Source organism: Pelobates fuscus, chromosome 5 (genome assembly GCF_036172605.1).
Source record: "Pelobates fuscus isolate aPelFus1 chromosome 5, aPelFus1.pri, whole genome shotgun sequence".
Classification (NCBI taxonomy): Eukaryota; Metazoa; Chordata; class Amphibia; order Anura; family Pelobatidae; genus Pelobates; species Pelobates fuscus.
This window is the reverse complement of record NC_086321.1, coordinates 370,709,949-370,731,837: the sequence shown is the minus strand read 5'-3', so window position 1 is coordinate 370,731,837 and position 21,889 is coordinate 370,709,949. Positions and strand designations below refer to the sequence as shown.

Sequence of the window (21,889 nt, the reverse complement as noted above, 5' to 3'; positions counted from 1 at the left end):
CGATTGTGAGTCCCGGGGCCGTCATTTCTGTCGCCTTCTTCTTGTGTTTGCGGCCCATTTGTCGTGTGGGATACCTGCGTGCAGGCTGCGGTCAATAGTAGAAGTTTCGTGCCAATTAGGTGTGTTTTTTTCTATTTCAGCGCGGAGCTCCTGAGTTGTGCGACTGTTCACCTCGATCCGTCAACCGGAAGCCCCACCAAGCAGTCCTTTTGACTAGATTATATGACTGGACACATCCACATCCTACCACACAATGGATACATATCGAAAATACTTTCTTCAGAGCACCCATTTTTACTATACCATGGCATAAGTCCGGACAGCCGTTTCTGCTGCATTCCCCGCATTCCCCGCATCCCACAATTTCACCAACCGTACGCATGTGGGCTAAGGTGAGGTCTCACCAGACGATGTCACCATACCCCTCACCACTCTACCCTGTCACACACAACCCCCTTTTTCGGCCGGGTGAAGATGGGAGAGCATTCAAACAGTACTATGACTCCCATTACCTACATCTAGCCGATGTTGTGGACGACTCGGGAGCTCAGATGAAACCTCTACAGACAACAACAGGGGGTCACACTATACTGCATGCATTCCAATATAGACAACTTTCCCACTTCGTGCTTACAGGGCCATTGGCACACAATTCTACTAGACCTCACACACAATTGGAATTACTCTTTAGAGAACATACCCTAAAGAAGAAAATCATCTCAGAGATGTACACAAAGGTCAGTAAGACAATGTCCCGCCACCTACCAGCATTCACATCGTCATGGGAGAAGGAATTGAACACCCCCTTCACGCCCGAAACGTGGCGTACCATATTTACACGAATTCACAGGTCATCCAGAAATACTGCAACCCAAGAGAGTAACTACAAAAGGATAGTGAGATGGCATTACACTCCGACTAAGCTAAGATCCCTATTCCCGACACACTCGCACCACTGCTGGAGGTGCCAAGCCCCCGAAGGCAACACCACTCACATCTGGTGGTCCTGCCCAGTAATCCATAGTTACTGGAAACACATACATGGGTTGATCCAGTCAATCCTAACCACACACATCCTGTTCAGTCCAGACCTCTTCATATTCTTGATTACCCCACGAGATACTCCCAAATTGCTTTCTGATTTACTTACGCACTTAATTTCAGCTGCGAACCAACTCATTCCTGCATTTTGGAAGCTACCGAACCCACCCTCCATCCGCGAGTGGATACAAAAAGTAGAAACAATTAGAGGCCTAGAAGAAACATGCCACTCCCTCACGGATAAATATTCCACATACATCGCTACCTGGCAACCTTGGTGCGACTATCTCACTAACCGTTCGATGTAACTGTTCTCACATGACTCAGACACATTTTCCACTTCAGAAACCCAATTCTCTCCCGGGGATTGCTGCCCTTCCCTCCCTCCTTTTTCCACCTTGCACTCGCACTCACACCTAGACAGCGAATTAGCTGTCAATAGAGCTGTAAATACAGATCAGGGCACAACTACAACAATTGCTCTATCCTTTATTTCAGGGGTCGAATTATCATTGAAACGAGCCAACTTTTGAATTACTACATCGCATTGTTACAGCCAATTCTTGCATTTAGCCAAACTAAAATATATTGTACATAAATCCTAACTGTGATGAACCAACGTGATACAATGCCTACTACTTTGGTGTCTAAAGTTATATCTTGCGCAAATTCATTGTTGTATCATCTTCTGTCATGTCATGTTATTTTATATTCTATATCTTATTACACTGATAAACGATTGACAATTGATGTAAAGTGCAAATTCTCAATAAAATGTTAAAACTTAAAAAAAAAAAAAAATACTATGTTACAATAAATACTACACTATAAGTCCGTCCCCCCCCCCCCCCCCCCTTTTTTTTTTTTTGACTACTGTTACCATAATGCAGAGTATCTACATCTGGATATTAACTTATACTTGCTCCAGGTAACATATTTATTATTATTATTAACACCTTTTCAAGTGGTGTGATTGCATTATTCTGTAATTATTATTTTTTTGCTACTAAGACATAGGTTACACATTGTATACCACTTTTTTGCAAAAAAAAAAAAATGTATAGCTTTGGAAGATTAAAAAGAAAAAAAATTGTCTCCTAACTTTTTTAGCTGACTTCTACATTAAAAGCAAACTTCAGCCTGTTGGCATAGCTATGGTGATAGCAATCTATGGGTACAGTCCCCCAGTTCTGTGCCAATTGTTTTCAACAGTTTGACACAAAATAAGCCTCTTGCTCTCAGTTATACTAATGTGGAAGTTACACTTCTGGATTAGCAATGTCCATATTTGGACAATCTCAACCTACCACAGTTCAGTTATTGGCAAAATTGAGATTACTAATTCGTAAGTGTAACTTCATTAGCCAGTCAACAACTGGGGGACACTCTGCTTGTTCCAAACGGTTTGTCCAAATGCTGAGTATGGCACAACAAGCCTTTACTTATCTGAGGAAGTAAAACTTTTTGTCAACACCTCTTTAAGTAGGTAAATGTGAACTGAGACTTTTAACAATTTTTAAAATTTATTTATTTTTGGCAGGTAAACAAGATGGGAATGCTTCTGGGAAGGATGGAAAAGATGTTAATCCTGATGATATCCCAAAATGTAATTCTGGCTGTGCAGAGAATGCAATAGGTCTTAATAACATTATTTCTCCTGCTGAAGGTTTGATATGTTTTGTAAAGGTGAGTCCTAAAAGCTGTAACTCATAAAGGGCTATTGGGCTCAAAACAGATGTCTTATGAATGTTATTCCATGAATCATAAAGTTGCATTATGTTGGCGGTTGAGGCTTATTACTCTGCACTGGTGCTATATGTTTGCACAAGATGCATTCTTTAATTTAAAGGTGCATATTGGATGTAAGGGGATGGTGTGTTTGTGAGCTCATATATTAGTAAGCCTGGCATTTCTAAGGTGTTGAGAGCTTACGGGGGAGGGGAGTGGCAAGTTTTATTCCCGATTTGTTTGCCTCCTGTTTGAGTTCTGCTGTTTAAATCTAGCTCCCCTCTTTCCAGAATAACATTTCTCACATCAAAGAACAGAGCAGGATCATACAGCTACTCACAGAGTTTCAAACTAAGAGAATACACTTTATAGCAAGCAACCTGGAGTTTCTTCTTCCATTACCGCTTCATGTCGTGGAGTCAAAAAAACAACCTTTCACAAACATTTCAGGCCCGGAATCTTTGGACTTAAAGGCTGAAACTGTGGATGAGAGTCCAATAAAAGTATCTGTGAGGATGAAGCGCAAGAAACAGCTATTCCTTCTGAACGATAGTGATTTGTTTGACTCGGAGTCTATAGACGAAGTACTCAATTTGCCATCAGATAATTTACCGCCTAAGGAAAATGACCTGCCCACCTGTGGAGCTCCAGTGACTATTGAACAAAGGAAGCTCACAGAGACTGAAAAGAAACAGTCAGGCTTGGTGCATCAGTGTCTGGGGTCTGTCGCAGAATTTGTGGATAACATGTCATTTTTAGATTGTTTTACTTATCATGCGACAGAGCGAGCAGAGTTTCGCCATTCGCACTGGACGGAAAGCAGAATTAAAAATGGGCTTTGTGATGAGTTGCGGACAGAAAGCAGTGACTGGTGGAGCGGTCACAGCTCTGTGGAGCTTAAAGCCACCTTGGAAGCGCTTTCTTTCCACAAATGTTACTCTGGCATTTCAAGAGTCATTGATATTTGCAAAGAATCTGGAGAAGACCTAAGCAAAGATTTAACAGTACAGGTATCCAAAGAGCGTGAGACTGTATCTTTCGGTCAGCCCTCAATTTATTCAGAGTAAGTCACCACTACTTGCCTCTTTTTAGACAACTTCACCATGTGTTCTAAAGTTACTTGAAATTTTAAAAAAAATGAATATAATTTTTATTGTGCTGGTAATTTTACATGATTTTAAATTTCTTATACGGAGCTAGTAGGCTACTTTATAAATATTCGCGATTTATAGGACAGCATTGAAAATATTAGATTAAAAGTGGGTTTAGCAAAGTTGCTTACATGGCAGCTTCGATCAGATGGTGAGATGGCTATCACTGTTAATGTCATTTAAAAGTACTTCCACAGTATTTAATTAACTTTTGACAAGCTTAATATGTATGGAAAAACATTACTGTTTAATGCAGTTTTATGTTTGGTTTACAAAGTACCTACATGTTGTACAATTAATTTGGTGAAATGACCATAGATCTTTAAATATATGATCAGCAGAAAAAGCACATTTAAACAATTTAATTTTTTCCCCTCTGTGTGCGTTTAGTGTTGCTGAAAGGCGCCTCTCTGTGGTGAGAAGTATACTATCCAGTAAATCCTTCCTAACGCTGGGTAACAGACAAGCAAATGTAACTGAATATTTGCCTGCCCTTCGTAATATATGCCGATTCCAAAGATTGAAGGAACAAGAGAAGACAAAACGAAGGTACAACACCCATATGTCCTTTCAGGAAATAATTCTGAGTCTGACTACATTCATGTTGATATTTTAATCTCATTAGAACTGGTAATTTATTCAGGGTTCAAAAACACTGAAACTTGGATTGCTGCATTAGTGATAGTCGTTCTGTTTTCTGTATAGCTAGGCAACTGCATACAGACAGTGATCATTAACAAGTACCAACATAACTATAACCTTGTACTTTCCCTCCCATTTAGTAGATGGCTTTACATTTTTTTTTTTTTTTTATAAATCTCTTTATTTAGTAATAAAACAGTGTGTCAGTTTAAGGGAGGGGAGCAAAGATTTTTGTTCCTTTTGATCCACACCTGATACTCTATTCGTCCTGGGATATTCTTATTGCCAAACAGATTTGTTCAGACGTGGATTAAAAGGAATTTGATTCAGGTAAACCTGTTGAAACAAATTTTTGCACAAGTTTAGAGAATTCCAAATCTTGCAGCACACCGCGCTGTGGTCGGAGACTTAATCTTTATTCCAGGCTTCACGGACAAGAACTGTGCAGATGATAATTTAACCTGTGCCTGGTGGTGCAATTTGTTTTATCTAGTTTTTCCATTATCTCTTCACAGGTTTCTTCATTATTTCGAAGGAATTCACCTCGAGTTACCAAAACACACAATGAGTAGTTTAGCTGCTGACTTTCCATGAAGTGGATACACATGCCAGACTGTTCCCTGCGTGAATTTATAATTGGACACAGACTTCAACAACTACAGACATTCTTTTCTGGCATAATGTTTTTCTTAAGACACAGATGTGCAAAAGATTTCAAACCATGACCAGTTCTAGCAAGGGATTGAATGTTTTACACGGATATTTGTGTGTGTTTCAGATAGAAATTCTATCTATGACATGCTTCTATTTAAGTCTGACTTGAGATTTGTACAGTTCTCCAGGCTCTGAATGATATACCACATTTGTGTTGATGATGTCTTGAAGTAGTATATTGTCAGTAAAATTACAAAAATAAACCTTTGAAATAGGACAGTCCATGTAGATGTATAATTCCTCTATTTTGATAACACTCATCCTAAAAACTCTCTCAATGCTGCCGGCACATTTAGTGAAGTGCTGACCTTTAGAAATGTGGCCAGTCCCACGCAGTGTCTACCTTTTAATTTGATTCTGTCCTTTCCCTTTAAATTTCAACCACTTAATGGTAAGAATAAAAAAGGCATAATTAGCAAGGATCAGGGCATTTTACAATAAATCTCATCCGTAGCCAAGAGGAATATATCATAATCTGTCACCTCTGAATATTTCATAAAAATCAAATGTTTGAGCTACTCGTTGTTTTAATTGTAGTACATTAATGTGGCTCTTGGCTGGTGAAGCACTAGGTTTTGAAGATGCTTGTTGTCACCATTGGGGCTCCTTAAAATATCAGACTCCTACGGGTGACAGCTGCTTTAATTCCACTAATAAAATGGACAATGAAGAGTCTAGTCGGAGACCTCCTCTGAATGTAATAGGTGCTCCTTGTAAAACATACACTTACTGAGGCAAACTACAATGGGTGCAATTTTATTTTAATGTTTGATATTGACTTGAAGTCTTCTCACTGCCTCGGAGATCTGTCCCAGAAACTGTTTCCTGGGTCATAAAAAGTTTCAATGTCCCATGTGGAGCATCCTGGTTACAGGACATTTCTCCGCAATTATTTTGACACTGGGAACAGCATGGCCCCTTTCATACACCTGATTTCTACTCTCATTTGCGTTACATTTTTAAGTGTTTTGTGATTATAATATATTGTGTGGAATGCACTAGCCACTGTATAGATTTGTAAAACAATATTCTTTTTGTACAGATTTGTAAACTTTTTTTGTATGAAAATGGTTTAATCTTTAACTTGTCTCTTGTATGGAAGCTGGATTTTTATGTAATTGTGTTAATTATCCCTTCTGTAATATTAAAGGAGGTTTTAAATAGTCATGAGCTCTTTGCTGCTAGTGACACCATTATAATTTTTATTTTGTACACTAACTATTGCTGTGATTTCATATTCCTCTACACGGTCAATGTGCTGGAAGGAGGTGATTACTCCATTGATGCCAGGTGTATATGGCTGCTTGTCTGAGGCCTTGGTGACAGACGGGGATCTAGTCATTAAACCAGGATTAATGGGAAACTTAGCAAAGGGGAAACTGCACGTTTTGAACTGGACTCAAATCCGTATTTCTCTTCCAGTGGCTTCATTCTACAATTCCTAGATTTGCAAATTGGACCCCACTATTACCACTTCCACATCTCAACAGTGTTAAGTTTGAATGGGAAAGTTTGAGGATAAAATAGCCTAGCTGTAACTTGAGCAGTTAGATATCTTCTCCCCACTTCATTTTTCTATTCACATTTTAATAATTTGGAGTCTAGTGAATAGTCTTGCCAGTGTCCAGATGTGATTGTGTGCGGCACTGAAACAGGATGAGGTGCTAAAGACTTTCACAGCAGATCACTAAATGTGATTTGATTTCATTGTTATGGGAACTGAGAATGTAGACATTGTACAGATGTGCTGTTAAAATTGTCATGGCTGTAAATGTTCAGTTCCATACCCTTTCATTTGAAAAGTAAAGTAGTTCAAGCAGAAAAGGGAGATACCATTCTGGAGTGTGAATTTATCACCTTGGTTATACCATCTTTTCCTTTATTAGAAGCCACAGAGGTAGGATTTGTGTAAAAAAGAAAAAAGTTAAGTCACAATTAGGTCATAGAAGGTGATGGCCTGTAATAATGCATCACACAGCTCCTCGTTCCTCTTCTGTCTTCTCATTTGAAACTGACTTCTGTAGCGGAGGATAATTTCTGGTAAAAATTTCACCCAGGATTTTCCCGGAACACCCGGTTCCAAAAGTAACTGCTTTACGATATCGACTCCACTTGTCCGGGACTCACCAACCATGAGGGCAAAATGTTTACCTACAATTGAACGTCCCATACTAACCACACAGTGATTATCATCTGCCGCATACCGTGTGTTCAGCAAGCTGTACAGCATGGCTTCTACCATATGCAAGTGTAAAGTCACTGGAAATAGATTGCTGTTCTGAATGGGAATGCCAGGTTTTTCCAAAACATAAAAATCTGCTTTTGGGATCCTGGAGACAATTGGTGAAATCTGCAAGAAAAGAAAACACAATTACAATGCATCCGGCTAAAGGATAGCTCAAACGTGTTGGTGTATATATCATGCCCCTGCAGTCTCACTGCTCAATTCTGTCATGTAGGAGTTAAATTGCCTAATTTTTGCAGCCATAGTTTCTTAGAGTTCCTTTAACGCCTTTGTGCTGTTAAGGCATCCTATGCAGACCCTTTAAACCCTTAAGGACACATGGCATGTGTGACATGTCATGATTCCCTTTTATTCCAGAAGTTTGGTCCTTAAGGGGTTAAAGGGACACTATAGTCACCCAGACCACTTCAGCTCAATGACGTGGTCTGGGTGCCAGGTCCCTCAGGTTTTAACCCTTCAGATGCAAACATAGCAGTTTCAGAGAAACTGTTTACACTTGGGGTTAATCCAGCCTCTAGTGGCTGTCTTTCAGACAGCCACTAGAGGTACATTTCGCCTCCATCGCACAGAACGTCCATAGGAAAGCATTGAGAGATGCTTTACTATGGACACTTTGAATGCGCATTTGTTTCCGCTGACGACAGGGGAGGAGAGGTCACCTGCGCTGGATTAAGGTAAGCTGCTAAAGGTTTTTTTTTTTTTACCCCTTCAGCACCACAGGAGGGGGACGCGGAGGGTGCCCACTATAACTTTAGTGATCCTTTAACTTGTGCAGGCGAGGTGGGGGCACTGTTGTATTCGTGAGACATTGCCGAACACCAATGAGTATTTTAGAGCAGTAAAACAAGATGACCTCATTGGTAAAAGGCAGTTTTACCAATGAGGTAAAACTGCCCAAAACTTTTTATTGTGAATGCATGGTACAAGAATATAACACGAGTGACATTATCATTTATGCTTTTAAGCGGTTATTCGGTCAGTTATATTCACTATGTTGTGGTTCTCTCAACATAAACAGAACAAAAAGTTACAAAACCAAATAGGTTATTGTTAACCCCTTAAGGACACATGTTTTACCTACATGTCATGATTCCCTTTTATTCCAGACGTTTGGTCCTTAAGGGGTTAATAAGTAAGAAGTTGAGCTTTGACAGTTACCTTTAGATGTGGGTGTCCAGCAGGCTCAGCTGCCAATTCTCCCGAGATACCACCAGTGGTAAGCCAGTATTTTTTTGGTTTTAAAATGCAAAAAACAAATATGAACCACAAACTGTGGGCAGGGTTTGTGACTAATGGCTATTTAATAAAAATAAATAAAACTGTACAGACCCAGGGTGTTTTTGCTTGTAAATGGTATGCCATGATGGGGTTACTTTTCATTTCTGGACTGCCATACGGTCTCAAAGGCAACATAGGCCCAGCAAACAAATCTGACAAATGTCATTGTGTAAAAACTGAAATGTGGGAGCTCTTAGTTTTCAAAACATGAACTTTTTTTGTGCTGAAAAACCCCAACTCGGCTTATACTCGAGTCAATTGTCTGTATTATTGCAATTTACATTGCCATAAATACAGACTGGGGGCTGCAGGGCGTGTACTTACCTCTCCTGCAGCTCCTGTCAGCTCGCTTCTCCTCCGCGGCGGTCCATTCAGCACCTCGGTCGGCTCCCAGTGTAAGTCTCGCGAGAGCCACGGGGTCATAGTGCGGCCGCGAGACTTACACTGGGACTTGCACTGGGAGCTGCACGGACCGGCGCGGAGGAGGAGGGAGCTGACAGGAGCTGCAGGAGAGGTAAGTAACAGCTCTGCCAGCCCCCCTCCTACACAGCCCATCCACTGGACCACCAGGGAGTGAGAGCCCCCCTCCCTGCCATGTATCAAGCAGGGAGGGGGGACGAAATTTTTTGAAATAAAAAGGGGGTAATAAATCCAAATGTCAAGTAAAATCATGTGATACAAGTATATCAAGCAGTTGTAATTGTATTATTAAAACGCAAAGTTTGTCTATGCAGTTGTCTTAAAGTAGCAGTACATAAAAAAATATAGTTTGCATGAAGTGGTTGCATTTATGGAGACATACAAAAGTTTGACAGGTCTACACTTTAAAACAAATAAAAAAGGGGGCGGAGTCTGACCTTCAAGCGAGCCGGACGTGTAATGCCGGGGCTCCAGACCTTATCGCAAATTTAAGCGTGGTAACCCGGTGAACACTGCCAACAACAGAACCCACATGAATGATTAAGGTCAGGGGGACCCAGGGCAACTACCAGACACAGCTCCGGAGCGATAATTCAACGGAGAACCTGGGACCCTTGCTGCGGCCTACCTGGAACGGGGACGAGGGGAAGCGGCCGAGCCCCTTGAGCCCTGAGAAGGGGTTTGGATCCGTGGCACTCCTTCACACCCCCACCTACACCATTTCCTACACCTCTACACACTGGTCGGAGCCACCACCGTCACCAGGAACAGTTGCAGGGAATTTGGAGGGTCTTGCAAGATCCTCCATGCTGTACTTTTGCGCCTGCGGTGACACACGCAAGGGACAGGTTCAGATAAGTTAAGCTCACCTTTTCCGGCCACCGGACCCACTGCAGCTATGTCATCATTGTGGGTCTTTGCATTTTATGCACAGCCCATAGGTGTTGATAGTGCTGCTTTAAAATTTAAGTCCAAGGCTATTAGTCAGGCATTAGCAGGGCCAATACCAAAAGATTGTTTGATTGCATTTAATTGCTTAAAATGTTCTGTGGTTGCTGAGCCATATTTGTATGCTATTTAAAAATCACCTGTCATGTAGTGACATTACATGGCCACAAAGAGTAAAAGGACCACTAAGATCAACTGGGCAGCTTTGTATCAATGAACTGGTCTGGGTGCAGTGGTTCGGTCCCTTTAACATAAAACACTGCAGCTTCCAACGTTGCGTGGTTAAATCCTCTTCTAGTGAAAGTCATGCTGACAGCCATTAGAGTCCCTTACATGTTACTGACCGAGTAAAACCAGGTCATGTGACTTGGAAGCCCCCGTAGGAAAGCACCGGTTCAATGCTTTCCTATGGGAATGATTGGATGCACATGCTGTGCTCGCCACAATGCCCATATTGCTCCTCATGGGAGGCAGAGCAGTAATCAGTAATCAGAGGCAGCCATGGTGCTGGAAGAAGGTGAATCCTTTAATTTTTTTAGCATGAAAAGCGAGGTGGGACAGAGCATTATAATGTTAGGAATACAGGTTTGTGTTCTTTTAACCCCTTAAGGACACATGACATGTCATGATTAACTTTTATTCCAGAAGTTTGGTCCTTAATGGGTTAAAGCCTCTGATGTTGGTGAATTTTAACCATGGGAGAAATATACTGCTAGTTTAATTACAAATATGTTTTAATATGTGAATACAGAACATTTATGTGGTATAGCTAAAGGGTAATACCACATAAACGTTTTCTATTAAGGGTAAAACTAAAGTGATAATTGCAAGGAATGCAAAACAAATTTCAAAATTTAGGCTGAAATAATTCAATTAGAAAAGTTCTCCAAATACGTTCAGTTGTCAGTTTGGCTCTTTTTGCCTTTAACCCCTTAAGGACCAAACTTCTGGAATAAAAGGGAATCATGACATGTCACACATGTCATGTGTCCTTAAGGGGTTAATATTCACTTGGAATTTCTTGGCAATAATCACTTTAGTGATTAACCCTGTGTGTTCACCTAGTCATACATTTGGTATTGTGTCCATTCACTGGAAATTTGATTTTAAAAGAATATACAATAACTACATTAGAGATAGAACACTACACTATGGCAGCGTTAACACTGAATCAAAGTCCCCATTTGAATAATCTGTAATGACTTCTCTGTAAACAGAACAACTTACATCCTCCCAGTAGATGTGGCTGTGGTAGATCCCCTTCATAAATCGATGCCAGTCCTCTTGATCCCAGGCCAAGACGGTCATCTTACGGTCCACATGAGCCCAGGCTATTTTTTGAGTTCCAAAAACAATGGAAACTATGCTCTCTGCGGCCTAGACAAAATAAAGCAGAAATATGTATTTTATTGGCAGAAAAAATTGGAAGCGCCAAGAGTAGAACCTTTCTTAGAAACCACAAAACAAATCCCATCAATCTTTGGAGATGTTTCCCATTGTGATCTGTCCAGAAAGGACACAAAATAAACTATGGTGTACATCGCAAAAGCATTAAATTTCCATAGATCCAGAGGCAACGCACTGGCATTGTGATTTTATAATACACAATCCCACGTCACAGCAGTATCCCATATGGGAACAACAGAAGAATTAAATTGTAGCATGTTATTAACTTGATATTCTGCAACAGACCCGTAGATTAAAGCGGCACTGTGACGCCAGACTTACCTTTCTCCTATCGTTTCCTCTTTTCTTCCTCTCTCAGAATCTTTTCTTTATTTCTGATCTTGTTGTCTTTAAACCATAAGACAAAGAAAAGGACTACCGTACTTTGTCTTATGTAATTTTCCTGCGCCTGACATTCCCTGACAAAGGGAGGAGCTTAAGTCATTTCCATTTCCTGTGTCAAAGAACATTTTCCCACAATACTCACTGTGGCGGAACCAGCCCCGCCACTTGTGTCTGGAGAGGACTGCTTGCCAGCCTCTTGCCCTGTGATTATGGTCCCTGGGAGGTTTGACCCTTGAAATAGCAGATTTGGGCATAATGGATTTTGGTTGTGCTGCTGCTGGCCCTTTAACTCCCAGAGAAAGGATTTGTACCTTTAAATTGCGTTCGAAGTGCCGAAGTGGCCGCCATTCGAAAAACGAACACGTGGCGGCGGCCATCTTGGTTCAATACATGCGGTCAGCGGTATGTGTAGCCAAATTCATGGAACTGAAATTGGCTACACAGTTCCCCGAACACCGCTCAGCCTTACCTTCTCCCATAATGATTTTGCAGCCGCAGAGACTAAGTCCCGTTCGAAGATTAGAACGCTCGTTCGAATGGGACTTAGTCATTTTTTCAGCCTGAAATAGACCGACCGCACAGCCCAAATCTATGGGACTGTTTTAGGCAGGAAAATGTGCTTGCGGTCGGTCATAAAGGACTTCCATCTAACTTTTTAACCCCTGAACCGATTGCCCTGATTTTTGAGTATGTGTTTATTTCTCGCATGCTGATTATGAAAATGTATGTTTTATGTTTGTATTGTATTGTATATGTATATTTTAGAAGTTATAAATATTGTGTAAAAACTGTATTCCTCTGCCTGTGATAATGAGATTACCCATTGTGTTCAGTAATCATATCACAGGCAGAGGGGAGGATTTTGTGTGGGAGTGTCTGTGTGTATTGTACAGATTGATTGGTTGTTCTGTAAAACCATGTGGGCTGTACTATGTTTGTGGATTGGGAATAAAAGAGGCTGTATGTGCCAGGACAGTCAGATTCTGCTTAACCCTCAAAACAAAGTGTTGTCTCGTTATTGGGGGAATTGGATTGTATGCTGACTGCCAGGAGTGCAACCCTTTCGTAGGGTTTTCCTGTTCGGATATTTCCAGGGTTCATGTGTTTTCAGTTCGGGAGATTGGTGCTTACAGTAGCTGTCGGTGTATCTGGAAAGGGGAATATCGCCTAAACGGTTTTTAACCTCTGGTGAGCAAAACGGTCCGTTACACTCACTCTCCTCCTTGAAGCAGGAAATGGAAGAGACTTAAGCTCCTCCTTTGGTCAAAGAAGGTCAAGCGTAGGAAAAATACATAAGACAAAGTAATCCCTACTTTATCTTCTGTTTTAAAGAAGAACAGATTCTGAGAGAGGAAGAGAAGAGAAAACAATAGGAGAAAGGTACGTTCAGTGTGACAGTGCCGCTTGTTAGGGCTTTTATTCCCTTCTCCGGTATCTCTTGACATCACTTTCAGGGAGTGCAAGTCAACAGCAGTCTGCAACATACACAGTGATGTGATGAAGGATTTCAGATGGGAGGCAAGCAAAGAATTAGAGCTGTATCCGCCAGGCCATTACCATCTTCCCGCGAGTTTTGATCCCGTCTTCCATGCTGCGCTGAGAGGCAGCCAAGTCACTTGTAACGTGTGCTCATTCATCTCACCCTAAAGACTGCTACGTCACACATAAGAGGAAGGGAACTGTTGATGTTGGGTTATTCTTTGCGACTGTTCGTGTCTAAATATATTTCTCATCTGAAACTCTGAGCACACGGTTAGGAGTTGAGGGGGCGGAGGGGGGCTTGATTGCATCCTAACTTTTGACCCTGTCTCCTAGATCAGGGCTAGGCAACCGTCGGCGCTCCTGAAGTTACAGACTACATATACCATTATACTGGCAAAGCATCAGGGATATGTAGTCCACAACATCTGGAGTGCCGATGGTTGCCCACACACATCCTAGATTCTAGACCAAAAAAAAAATAAAAAAAAGAATGTGTAGTTCAAAACATCTGGCGTGCCGAAGGTTGCCTGTGCCTGCTCTAAGATATAATGTAACAGATGGAGAGAGGGGGACATGTTAACATTACGTGTAACTGGGTTTATAATCGCATAAGGCTATCCAGATCAGGGGATCTGTTATTTAAAGGCTCAACATAATTCATGGGATTTATGTTCAGAAACAGGTTATTTGAATTGTACTTCCTTATCTCACCGATTAAAAATAAATAAATAAAATACATCATAGGAAATGCAATGGCTACTTTTAAAAATAAAGGGCCACAGCATGAGAAATTACAATGGATGGGTTGTTAAATTACCTTACATAAGAATATGGGTCAGTAATGTTTGAAATGTAGTATGAGCAAAATTTAGACAAGCTTACAACAATTCAGCCCAAGTCTAGAGAACATACTTGTGTAGGCTCAGTAAATACTAGCAGCATGCAAGTCTATGCCCGTGCCAGTAACCTGCACACCGAAAGGCAAACTAACCACAATTAAAATCCCAGTCTGTTGGAACAGAACACTCAGAGGTGCAATCAGCAATTTCTACCCAGTCAAAGGGTCGAATGAGACCGACCTGAGCTACTTACAGTAATTATGATCCTCAGCAGGTGTACACCTGACCTTTATTGTGTTAAGCGCTTCCTGGGTGTCCTTGGAGATGCATACTGTATACCACGGGTATTTGCCATGACAATTGTGGTAATTCACTATATCAATTGTGTACTACGGTTACTGTTGTGCTTGGATTTACATTTTTATGAGCTTTCAGCCATTGTTTTGTGCTTATCGAAAAATAACGCTGCTCAAACAATTGTACAATACCTATGACTGCATTGTACGTGCAGATATAAATAAAGAATAAAAAATGATTATATTTAAACACTTACATCAAGTCGGTCCGCAGGTATACCAGGTTTAATTAGTTTCGATGTTGCCTTAACCTCTGTTTTCCGTTCCTTCCTATGGTCTTTCGATTCAGAATGGAGGATGGATTCAAAAACTTTCATTGTAATTTTGGATTGGAAATAAGGTACATTCACCAGACTGTTTAGATCCAGAAAGGGTCCGTTTTCCTGTCTGTATTGTACAATGCTTGAAGATTTCTTCCCCCGTAAGAGTTTAATTCCAGAAAGTTCGACCTCGGATGCAGTATTGAGAACGTGGAGAATGGTGTCTGCATCTTCCTCTGTATAAACATCATTAAAACTGATTTTACCATTGTCTCCTCCAGGCTCTGACTCCGCTGCATTCCCCTTCCAGCTCATATTCACTGTGGATTTCCGCAGACATTGGGAGCAATGAAGTGATCTCTGTGTTGGTGAGGGATGCCATAAGACAGCTTTGCCTATAAATGTAAAAAATATAAGAAATGGCATTAAAACATTGTTACATAATGATGCAAGTGGTGACCCCATATCACATAATATGGGCACTAATCTACAGAAATAGGCAATGAGAAGCCACTCACATACAAGAATAACATTGTGAATCCAATCATAGATTGGCAGAAATTGGCTAGAAGTCCAGAACATGTTTATTAGACTCACGTGCAAAATGTTGGTTCACTAAGGAATCTTTGCAGAATAAAGCTTAAAATGGGCTCCCTACAAGATTTTGTGAATTTCTGACCTGACATTCCTGTGTGAGCCAAAACATTTCACATGCTTCTCCAATAAATCTACCTTGGACTTTATATCCAATTTTGTGACCATTTTGTTCTATGATTGCAAGATGGGCAGTATTTGGGCAGTTAGTTTTGGAACTCCTACTTCGTCTGTACTTAATAGAAAACGTCAGTCGCCAACAATCTTAATTTTTGGGATGTTTTGTCCATTGTTGAATCTTAATATGTCCTTAGATCTGCTATCGTATTAGCTATAACGTATAAAAATAACCCACTAAAAGCCGCACCAAGGCCAGTAACTGCAAATCTGTTTCAGAATTCCAGTTAAATTAAGTCCGACCGAATCCGGGATTTTTGCTGTGGATTCCTATTTGTAAAATTTGATTCGCTCTACGCAGCTAAAAAGGATTTTTGCACAAGTCTACTCAGGTAATCCCAGCACTCTGTGGGATCATCTCTCTGAACGGTGCTATGCTGAAATCCCCCATCCAGAATAATGGGATAATAATAGTGTTATGGAACTACTGGCCCCAACACAGCACACAGAGAGCCCTGCACCCACTACAGAGGGGCTGGTAACAAATTTAGTGTTTACCATGATCTGACTGGGCCAAACACAATGCACTGCAGACCTCATGAGCCCAATATAGAGAGAGCAAACCAGTCTAACCCGCTATATGGTGACAGGACTAGGGAGATATACCCGCTATATGGTGACAGGGCTAGGGAGATATACCCGCTATATGGTGACAGGGCTAGGGAGATATACCCGCTATATGGTGACAGGGCTAGGGAGATATACCCGCTATATGGTGACAGGGCTAGGGAGATATACCCGCTATATGGTGACAGGGCTAGGGAGATATACCCGCTATATGGTGACAGGGCTAGGGAGATATACCCGCTATATGGTGACAGGGCTAGGGAGATATACCCGCTATATGGTGACAGGGCTAGGGAGATATACCCGCTATATGGCGACAGGACTAGGGAGATATACCCACTATATGGCAACAGGACTAGGGAGATATACCCGCTATATGGCAACAGGACTAGGGAGATATACCCGCTATATGGCAACAGGACTAGGGAGATATACCCGCTATATGGTAACAGGACTAGGGAGATATACCCGCTATATGGTAACAGGACTAGGGAGATATACCCGCTATATGGTAACAGGACTAGGGAGATATACCCGCTATATGGTAACAGGACTAGGGAGATATACCCGCTATATGGTAACAGGACTAGGGAGATATACCCGCTATATGGTAACAGGACTAGGGAGATATACCCGCTATGGTAACAGGACTAGGGAGATATACCCGCTATATGGTAACAGGACTAGGGAGATATACCCGCTATATGGTAACAGGACTAGGGAGATATACCCGCTATATGGTAACAGGACTAGGGAGATATACCCGCTATGGTAACAGGACTAGGGAGATATCCCCGCTATATGGTAACAGGACTAGGGAGATATACCCACTCCCTAATTATAGGGGTCACAGGGGAGCCTGGGGTCAAACCAGGGTGACCTATTTAACCCCTTCATTGAATGCCCGGCTAGCAATGTCCATTATATAAAGTGATAGAGATCTGTTTACCTGCTCTGAGAACAAACTGCAGGGATCTGATCATCTCTGAACCATGTGACCTCCATGCATGGGCTGCGCGTGCGTCGGTAACTGCTTCCCCTCAGCAACAAAGTGCCCGGCTAACAGGTTCCGCCGGAAATCCTAGCACAAAGCACAATCAGCAGAGGGTGATGGTTCTTCCCCCCTCCCCTCTCATCTAACCCAAATATTATAATTATAAATTAGTCACAAAATGGTAATCTTTTACCATTTAACAGCAAGTAACCCCTATGGTATCATACCTTGTATATCTATCAGCTACACACATAGCTAAAATGTAATTATATAGAACCCCAACACCCACCATGTTATACAATGTGACCCCTAAACCTCACTCATTAATCCCTCACACCTACCTCCCTGGCTAGAACGAGCCTATACCCCTATATATCACAAATCTCAAATTACACCTCACCCTGGGCACCCCCTATTTTAACTTCCACATTTATACATTGCCCTTTACCTTCCTACCCCTTATATTTATTTATCCTCTAGTTATTATTATTATCATTATTATTATTATTATGATATTATGTATAAATAAACCTTCTACGTCTATATATAACCCTAAACACCCCTTCATCTGATCTGATCCCTGTCCCTCACCCCTAGGTCCCATATTTAGTAGTTTATCCTCAGACCTCACCCCACAAATCCCTACACCTTAGGGACCCCCCTACACCTTACTTTGATGCCCTCTGTCTGACACAGATCCCATCCTTTCATGGTGCTGTTTCCCTGTGTCTGGAGGTGTCTATCTGTGTGGGGCATACTAACAGGAATGTCAGAATAGAATGGTATCGGTGTGTGTTCCCCAAACTGTGTGATATGTTCTGAATTTATTTCAGCATAGCTGAGATTATTGCTGAGTTCTGAGGAATGAGAAAGTTGTTCCATTCAGTCACACACCACTTGTCTTGAAATCAAACTTTGTATCTGTCTTACTGGCTACAAACACACCAGGCTTGCAATGTGTTTCCTTGTACAATGTTTATGCAAATCACAGTCCCAGTTATTCCATCTGCTTTCCTGGTGGCCAGTAGTTTATATTGAAGGGGTCACAATGTCAGGAACTATCCAGGTGTTCCAGATAAAGCTTTGGTTCCAGGTCCACACACACAGGAGAGAACTCCATGCCCCTGGTACCTGGATAGCTGATCCATTGCAGAATCTCCCCATTGTCACAGTGTCAGCTGGGAAAAGGGAACTGCACACACTGGGCAGGCTGGCTGCCTGCCAGGGTGGAGGGAGTGGCTGTGAAGTAACACTACATATAAATACTGCTATGTTACTTACACTGTACTCAGTAAACTTCACAAGAACTCATACAGGACAGTTATATCAGAATTCAAAGACAGCACTTACTGGAGAGAGTAACCAGCCCTGCCCTCAGCACTCACTGGAGAGATCAGACAGCCCTGCACTCAGCACTCACAGCAAGAACTGAGACAGCACTCACTGGAGAGAACAGACAGTCAGGACTGAGGCAACACTCATTGCAAGGACTGAGCCAGAACTCACAGCAAAGACTGAACCAGCACTCCCAGCCAGGACTGAGCCAGCACTCCCAGCCAGGACTGAGCTAGCACTCCCAGCCAGGACTGAGCCAGCACTCCCAGCCAGGACTGAGGCAACACTCCCAGCCAGGACTGAGGCAACACTCCCAGCCAGGACTGAGCCAGCACTCCCAGCCAGGACTGAGCCAGCACTCCCAGCCAGGACTGAGCCAGCACTCCCAGCCAGGACTGAGCCAGCACTCCCAGCCAGGACTGAGCTAGCACTCCCAGCCAGGACTGAGGCAGCACTCCCAGCCAGGACTGAGGCAGCACTCCCAGCCAGGACTAAGGCAGCACTTCCAGCCACGACTGAGGCAGCACTCCCAGCCAGGACTGAGGCAGCACTCCCAGCCAGGACTGAGGCAGCACTCCCAGCCAGCAGTGATACAGATCCTTCAGAGTAAAATTGTCCCAGATTTCCAGGTTTATTGGATTTGTATTCATGGCTGACTGACCTCTGCCCATAAGATAGGAACCTATTATCCTTGTGTCAGCATTCTGTTGCTCTGAATAATGGTGGAAGTAAATAGAAAACTTCTGGATTTACTGAAATTGCCAGGGAACTCGGAATGTGCAGACTGTGGCAACCCAGGTAATGAGAGAAACTGCTCAATGCTACCAGAGACTCACACAGGGTTCACAAACACACACAGACACATATGGTAAAAATGCAGACTGTCTGTGCTTTATAAATTCTGAATATGATTAATGCCAGGTGTACTCAGCACTTTACAGGTTACATTACGGTAGAGGGAGGTACAGTAAGTGCAGTAGGTATACAGTGTATGTATATTTTATTTATATAGCTCTAACAGGTGTACTCAGCACTTTACAGGTTACATTACAGTAGAGGGAGGTACAGTAAGTGCAGTAGGTATACAGTGTATGTATATTTTATTTATATAGCACTAACAGGTGTACTCAGCACTTTACAGGTTACATTACGGTAGAGGGAGGTACAGTAAGTGCAGTAGGTATACCGTGTATGTATATTTTATTTATATAGCACTAACAGGTGCTCAGCACTTTACAGGTTACATTACAGTAGAGGGAAGTACAGTAAGTGCAGTAGGTATACAGTGTATTTATATTTTATTTATATAGCGCTAACAGGTGTACTCAGCACTTTACAGGTTACATTACAGTAGAGGGAGGTACAGTAAGTGCAGTAGGTATACAGTGTATGTATATTTTATTTATATAGCACTAACAGGTGTACTCAGCACTTTACAGGTTACATTACGGTAGAGGGAGGTACAGTAAGTGCGGTAGGTATACAGTGTATGTATATTGTATTTATATAGCGCTAACAGGTGTACTCAGCACTTTACAGGTTACATTACAGTAGAGGGAGGTACAGTAAGTGGAGTAGGTATACAGTGTATGTATATTTTATTTATACAGCGCTAACAGGTGTACTGAGCACTTTACAGGTTACATTACAGTAGGGGGAGGTACAGTAAGTGCAGTAGGTATACAGTGTATGTATATTTTATTTATATAGCACTAACAGGTGTACTCAGCACTTTATAGGTTACATTACAGTAAAGGGAGGTGCAGTAGGTATACAGTATATGTAGATTTTATTTATATAGCGCTAACAGGTGTACTCAGCACTTTACAGGTTACATTACAGTAGAGGGAGGTACAGTAAGTGCAGTAGGTATACAGTGTATGTATATTTTATTTATATAGCACTAACAGGTGTACTCAGCACTTTACAGGTTACATTACGGTAGAGGGAGGTACAGTAAGTGCGGTAGGTATACAGTGTATGTATATTGTATTTATATAGCGCTAACAGGTGTACTCAGCACTTTACAGGTTACATTACAGTAGAGGGAGGTACAGTAAGTGCAGTAGGTATACAGTGTATGTATATTTTATTTATATAGCACTAACAGGTGTACTCAGCACTTTACAGGTTACATTACGGTAGAGGGAGGTACAGTAAGTGCAGTAGGTATACAGTGTATGTATATTTTATTTATACAGCGCTAACAGGTGTACTGAGCACTTTACAGGTTACATTACAGTAGGGGGAGGTACAGTAAGTGCAGTAGGTATACAGTGTATGTATATTTTATTTATACAGCGCTAACAGGTGTACTCAGCACTTTATAGGTTACATTACAGTAGAGGGAGGTGCAGTAGGTATACAGTATATGTAGATTTTATTTATATAGCGCTAACAGGTGTACTCAGCACTTTACAGGTTACATTACAGTAGAGGGAGGTGCAGTAGGTATACAGTATATGTAGATTTTATTTATATAGCGCTAACAGGTGTACTCAGCACTTTACAGGTTACATTACAGTAGAGGGAGGTGCAGTAGGTATACAGTATATGTAGATTTTATTTATATAGCGCTAACAGGTGTACTCAGCACTTTACAGGTTACATTACAGTAGAGGGAGGTACAGTAAGTGCAGTAGGTATACAGTGTATGTATATTATATTTATATAGCGCTAACAGGTGTACTCAGCACTTTACAGGTTACATTACGGTAGAGGGAGGTACAGTTGGAGGAATTAACATGCAGCAACAAAACTGTGTATGGCACAGAGAAACATTTAACATTGTCTAGAGCAGGGGTAGGCAACCTACGGCACTAGTGCCATGCACGGCACTCGAGGTGTCTTTCCACGGCACTCAAGGCTGCTAGAGCCAAACAGGGTCTGGCCTATCAGGAGTCTCAGTGAAACTTCAGATATCTGCTAATACAAAGAGGTAGTGATGGACAATCCTCAATTTATGCATTGCAGCACGTAGAGGTAGTGATCTCAGCACTTGTGAATGGGAATCCACACTGTAGTAGAGCAGCCTGCAGCTGCTGTTGCAGCTCCTGTCCTTGACCTGTACCTGCCCAGGCTGGTCCCCACTGGAACCCAGGGAAGCCACCCACACTGCTAGATATACACAGACCTGCAGAATAAGCCTCACCTCATACAAATAATATGAACAGCCCACACCCAAACATACACACAATCCCCACAAACGCAACACCACTAACAATCTAAATACATGCACACAATCCCACATGCAGCCTCTCACGTGCAAAACCCCAAACAGCCCCCATACACTACCTAACACACAATGTGACATATCCATCTACACAC

At 41.9% G+C, this 21,889-nt stretch overlaps 3 protein-coding genes across 4 annotated transcripts in view; 2 read left to right on the top strand and 1 right to left on the bottom strand.

Annotated features, from left to right (window-relative positions):
* ATAD5 (ATPase family AAA domain containing 5) overlaps nucleotides 1–5,300 on the top strand; it is a 43,257-nt gene extending 37,957 nt beyond the window's left edge. The window contains exons 20-23 of the mRNA XM_063456171.1: nucleotides 2,582–2,727; nucleotides 3,060–3,832; nucleotides 4,311–4,469; nucleotides 5,078–5,300. Of these exons, the coding sequence (XP_063312241.1) occupies nucleotides 2,582–2,727; nucleotides 3,060–3,832; nucleotides 4,311–4,469; nucleotides 5,078–5,156 (1,157 nt within the window). The 3' untranslated portion in view covers nucleotides 5,157–5,300. The remainder of the gene's footprint in view (nucleotides 1–2,581; nucleotides 2,728–3,059; nucleotides 3,833–4,310; nucleotides 4,470–5,077) is intronic.
* A 1,694-nt stretch (nucleotides 5,301–6,994) lies between these two features.
* TEFM (transcription elongation factor, mitochondrial) lies at nucleotides 6,995–18,417 on the bottom strand. The gene is made up of 5 exons (XM_063453396.1): nucleotides 18,359–18,417; nucleotides 17,183–17,314; nucleotides 14,833–15,290; nucleotides 11,395–11,544; nucleotides 6,995–7,626 (listed from the first exon to the last, which is right to left on the bottom strand). The coding sequence occupies exons 2-5, from the start codon at nucleotides 17,214–17,216 to the stop codon at nucleotides 7,201–7,203; spliced, it is 1,068 nt and encodes a 355-aa protein (XP_063309466.1). The 5' UTR covers nucleotides 17,217–17,314; nucleotides 18,359–18,417; the 3' UTR covers nucleotides 6,995–7,200.
* A 238-nt stretch (nucleotides 18,418–18,655) lies between these two features.
* Nucleotides 18,656–21,889, top strand: part of ADAP2 (ArfGAP with dual PH domains 2) — a 45,687-nt gene continuing 42,453 nt past the window's right edge. For both annotated transcript variants that reach the window (XM_063453395.1, XM_063453394.1), the window contains exon 1: nucleotides 18,656–19,360. In XM_063453395.1, coding sequence (XP_063309465.1) covers nucleotides 19,282–19,360 — 79 coding nt within the window. In that variant the 5' untranslated portion in view covers nucleotides 18,656–19,281. The remainder of the gene's footprint in view (nucleotides 19,361–21,889) is intronic.

Coding starts and splice junctions, on each gene's coding strand:
- TEFM (XM_063453396.1), bottom strand. CDS start 17,216: ATGATCAGATCCCTGCAGTTTGTTCTCAGAGCAG. Junction 15,291..17,182: donor GCAGTTTGTTCTCAGAGCAG/GTAAACAGATCT, acceptor TTACATTTATAG/GCAAAGCTGTCTTATGGCAT. Junction 11,545..14,832: donor TACCTGCGGACCGACTTGAT/GTAAGTGTTTAA, acceptor TATTTTGTCTAG/GCCGCAGAGAGCATAGTTTC.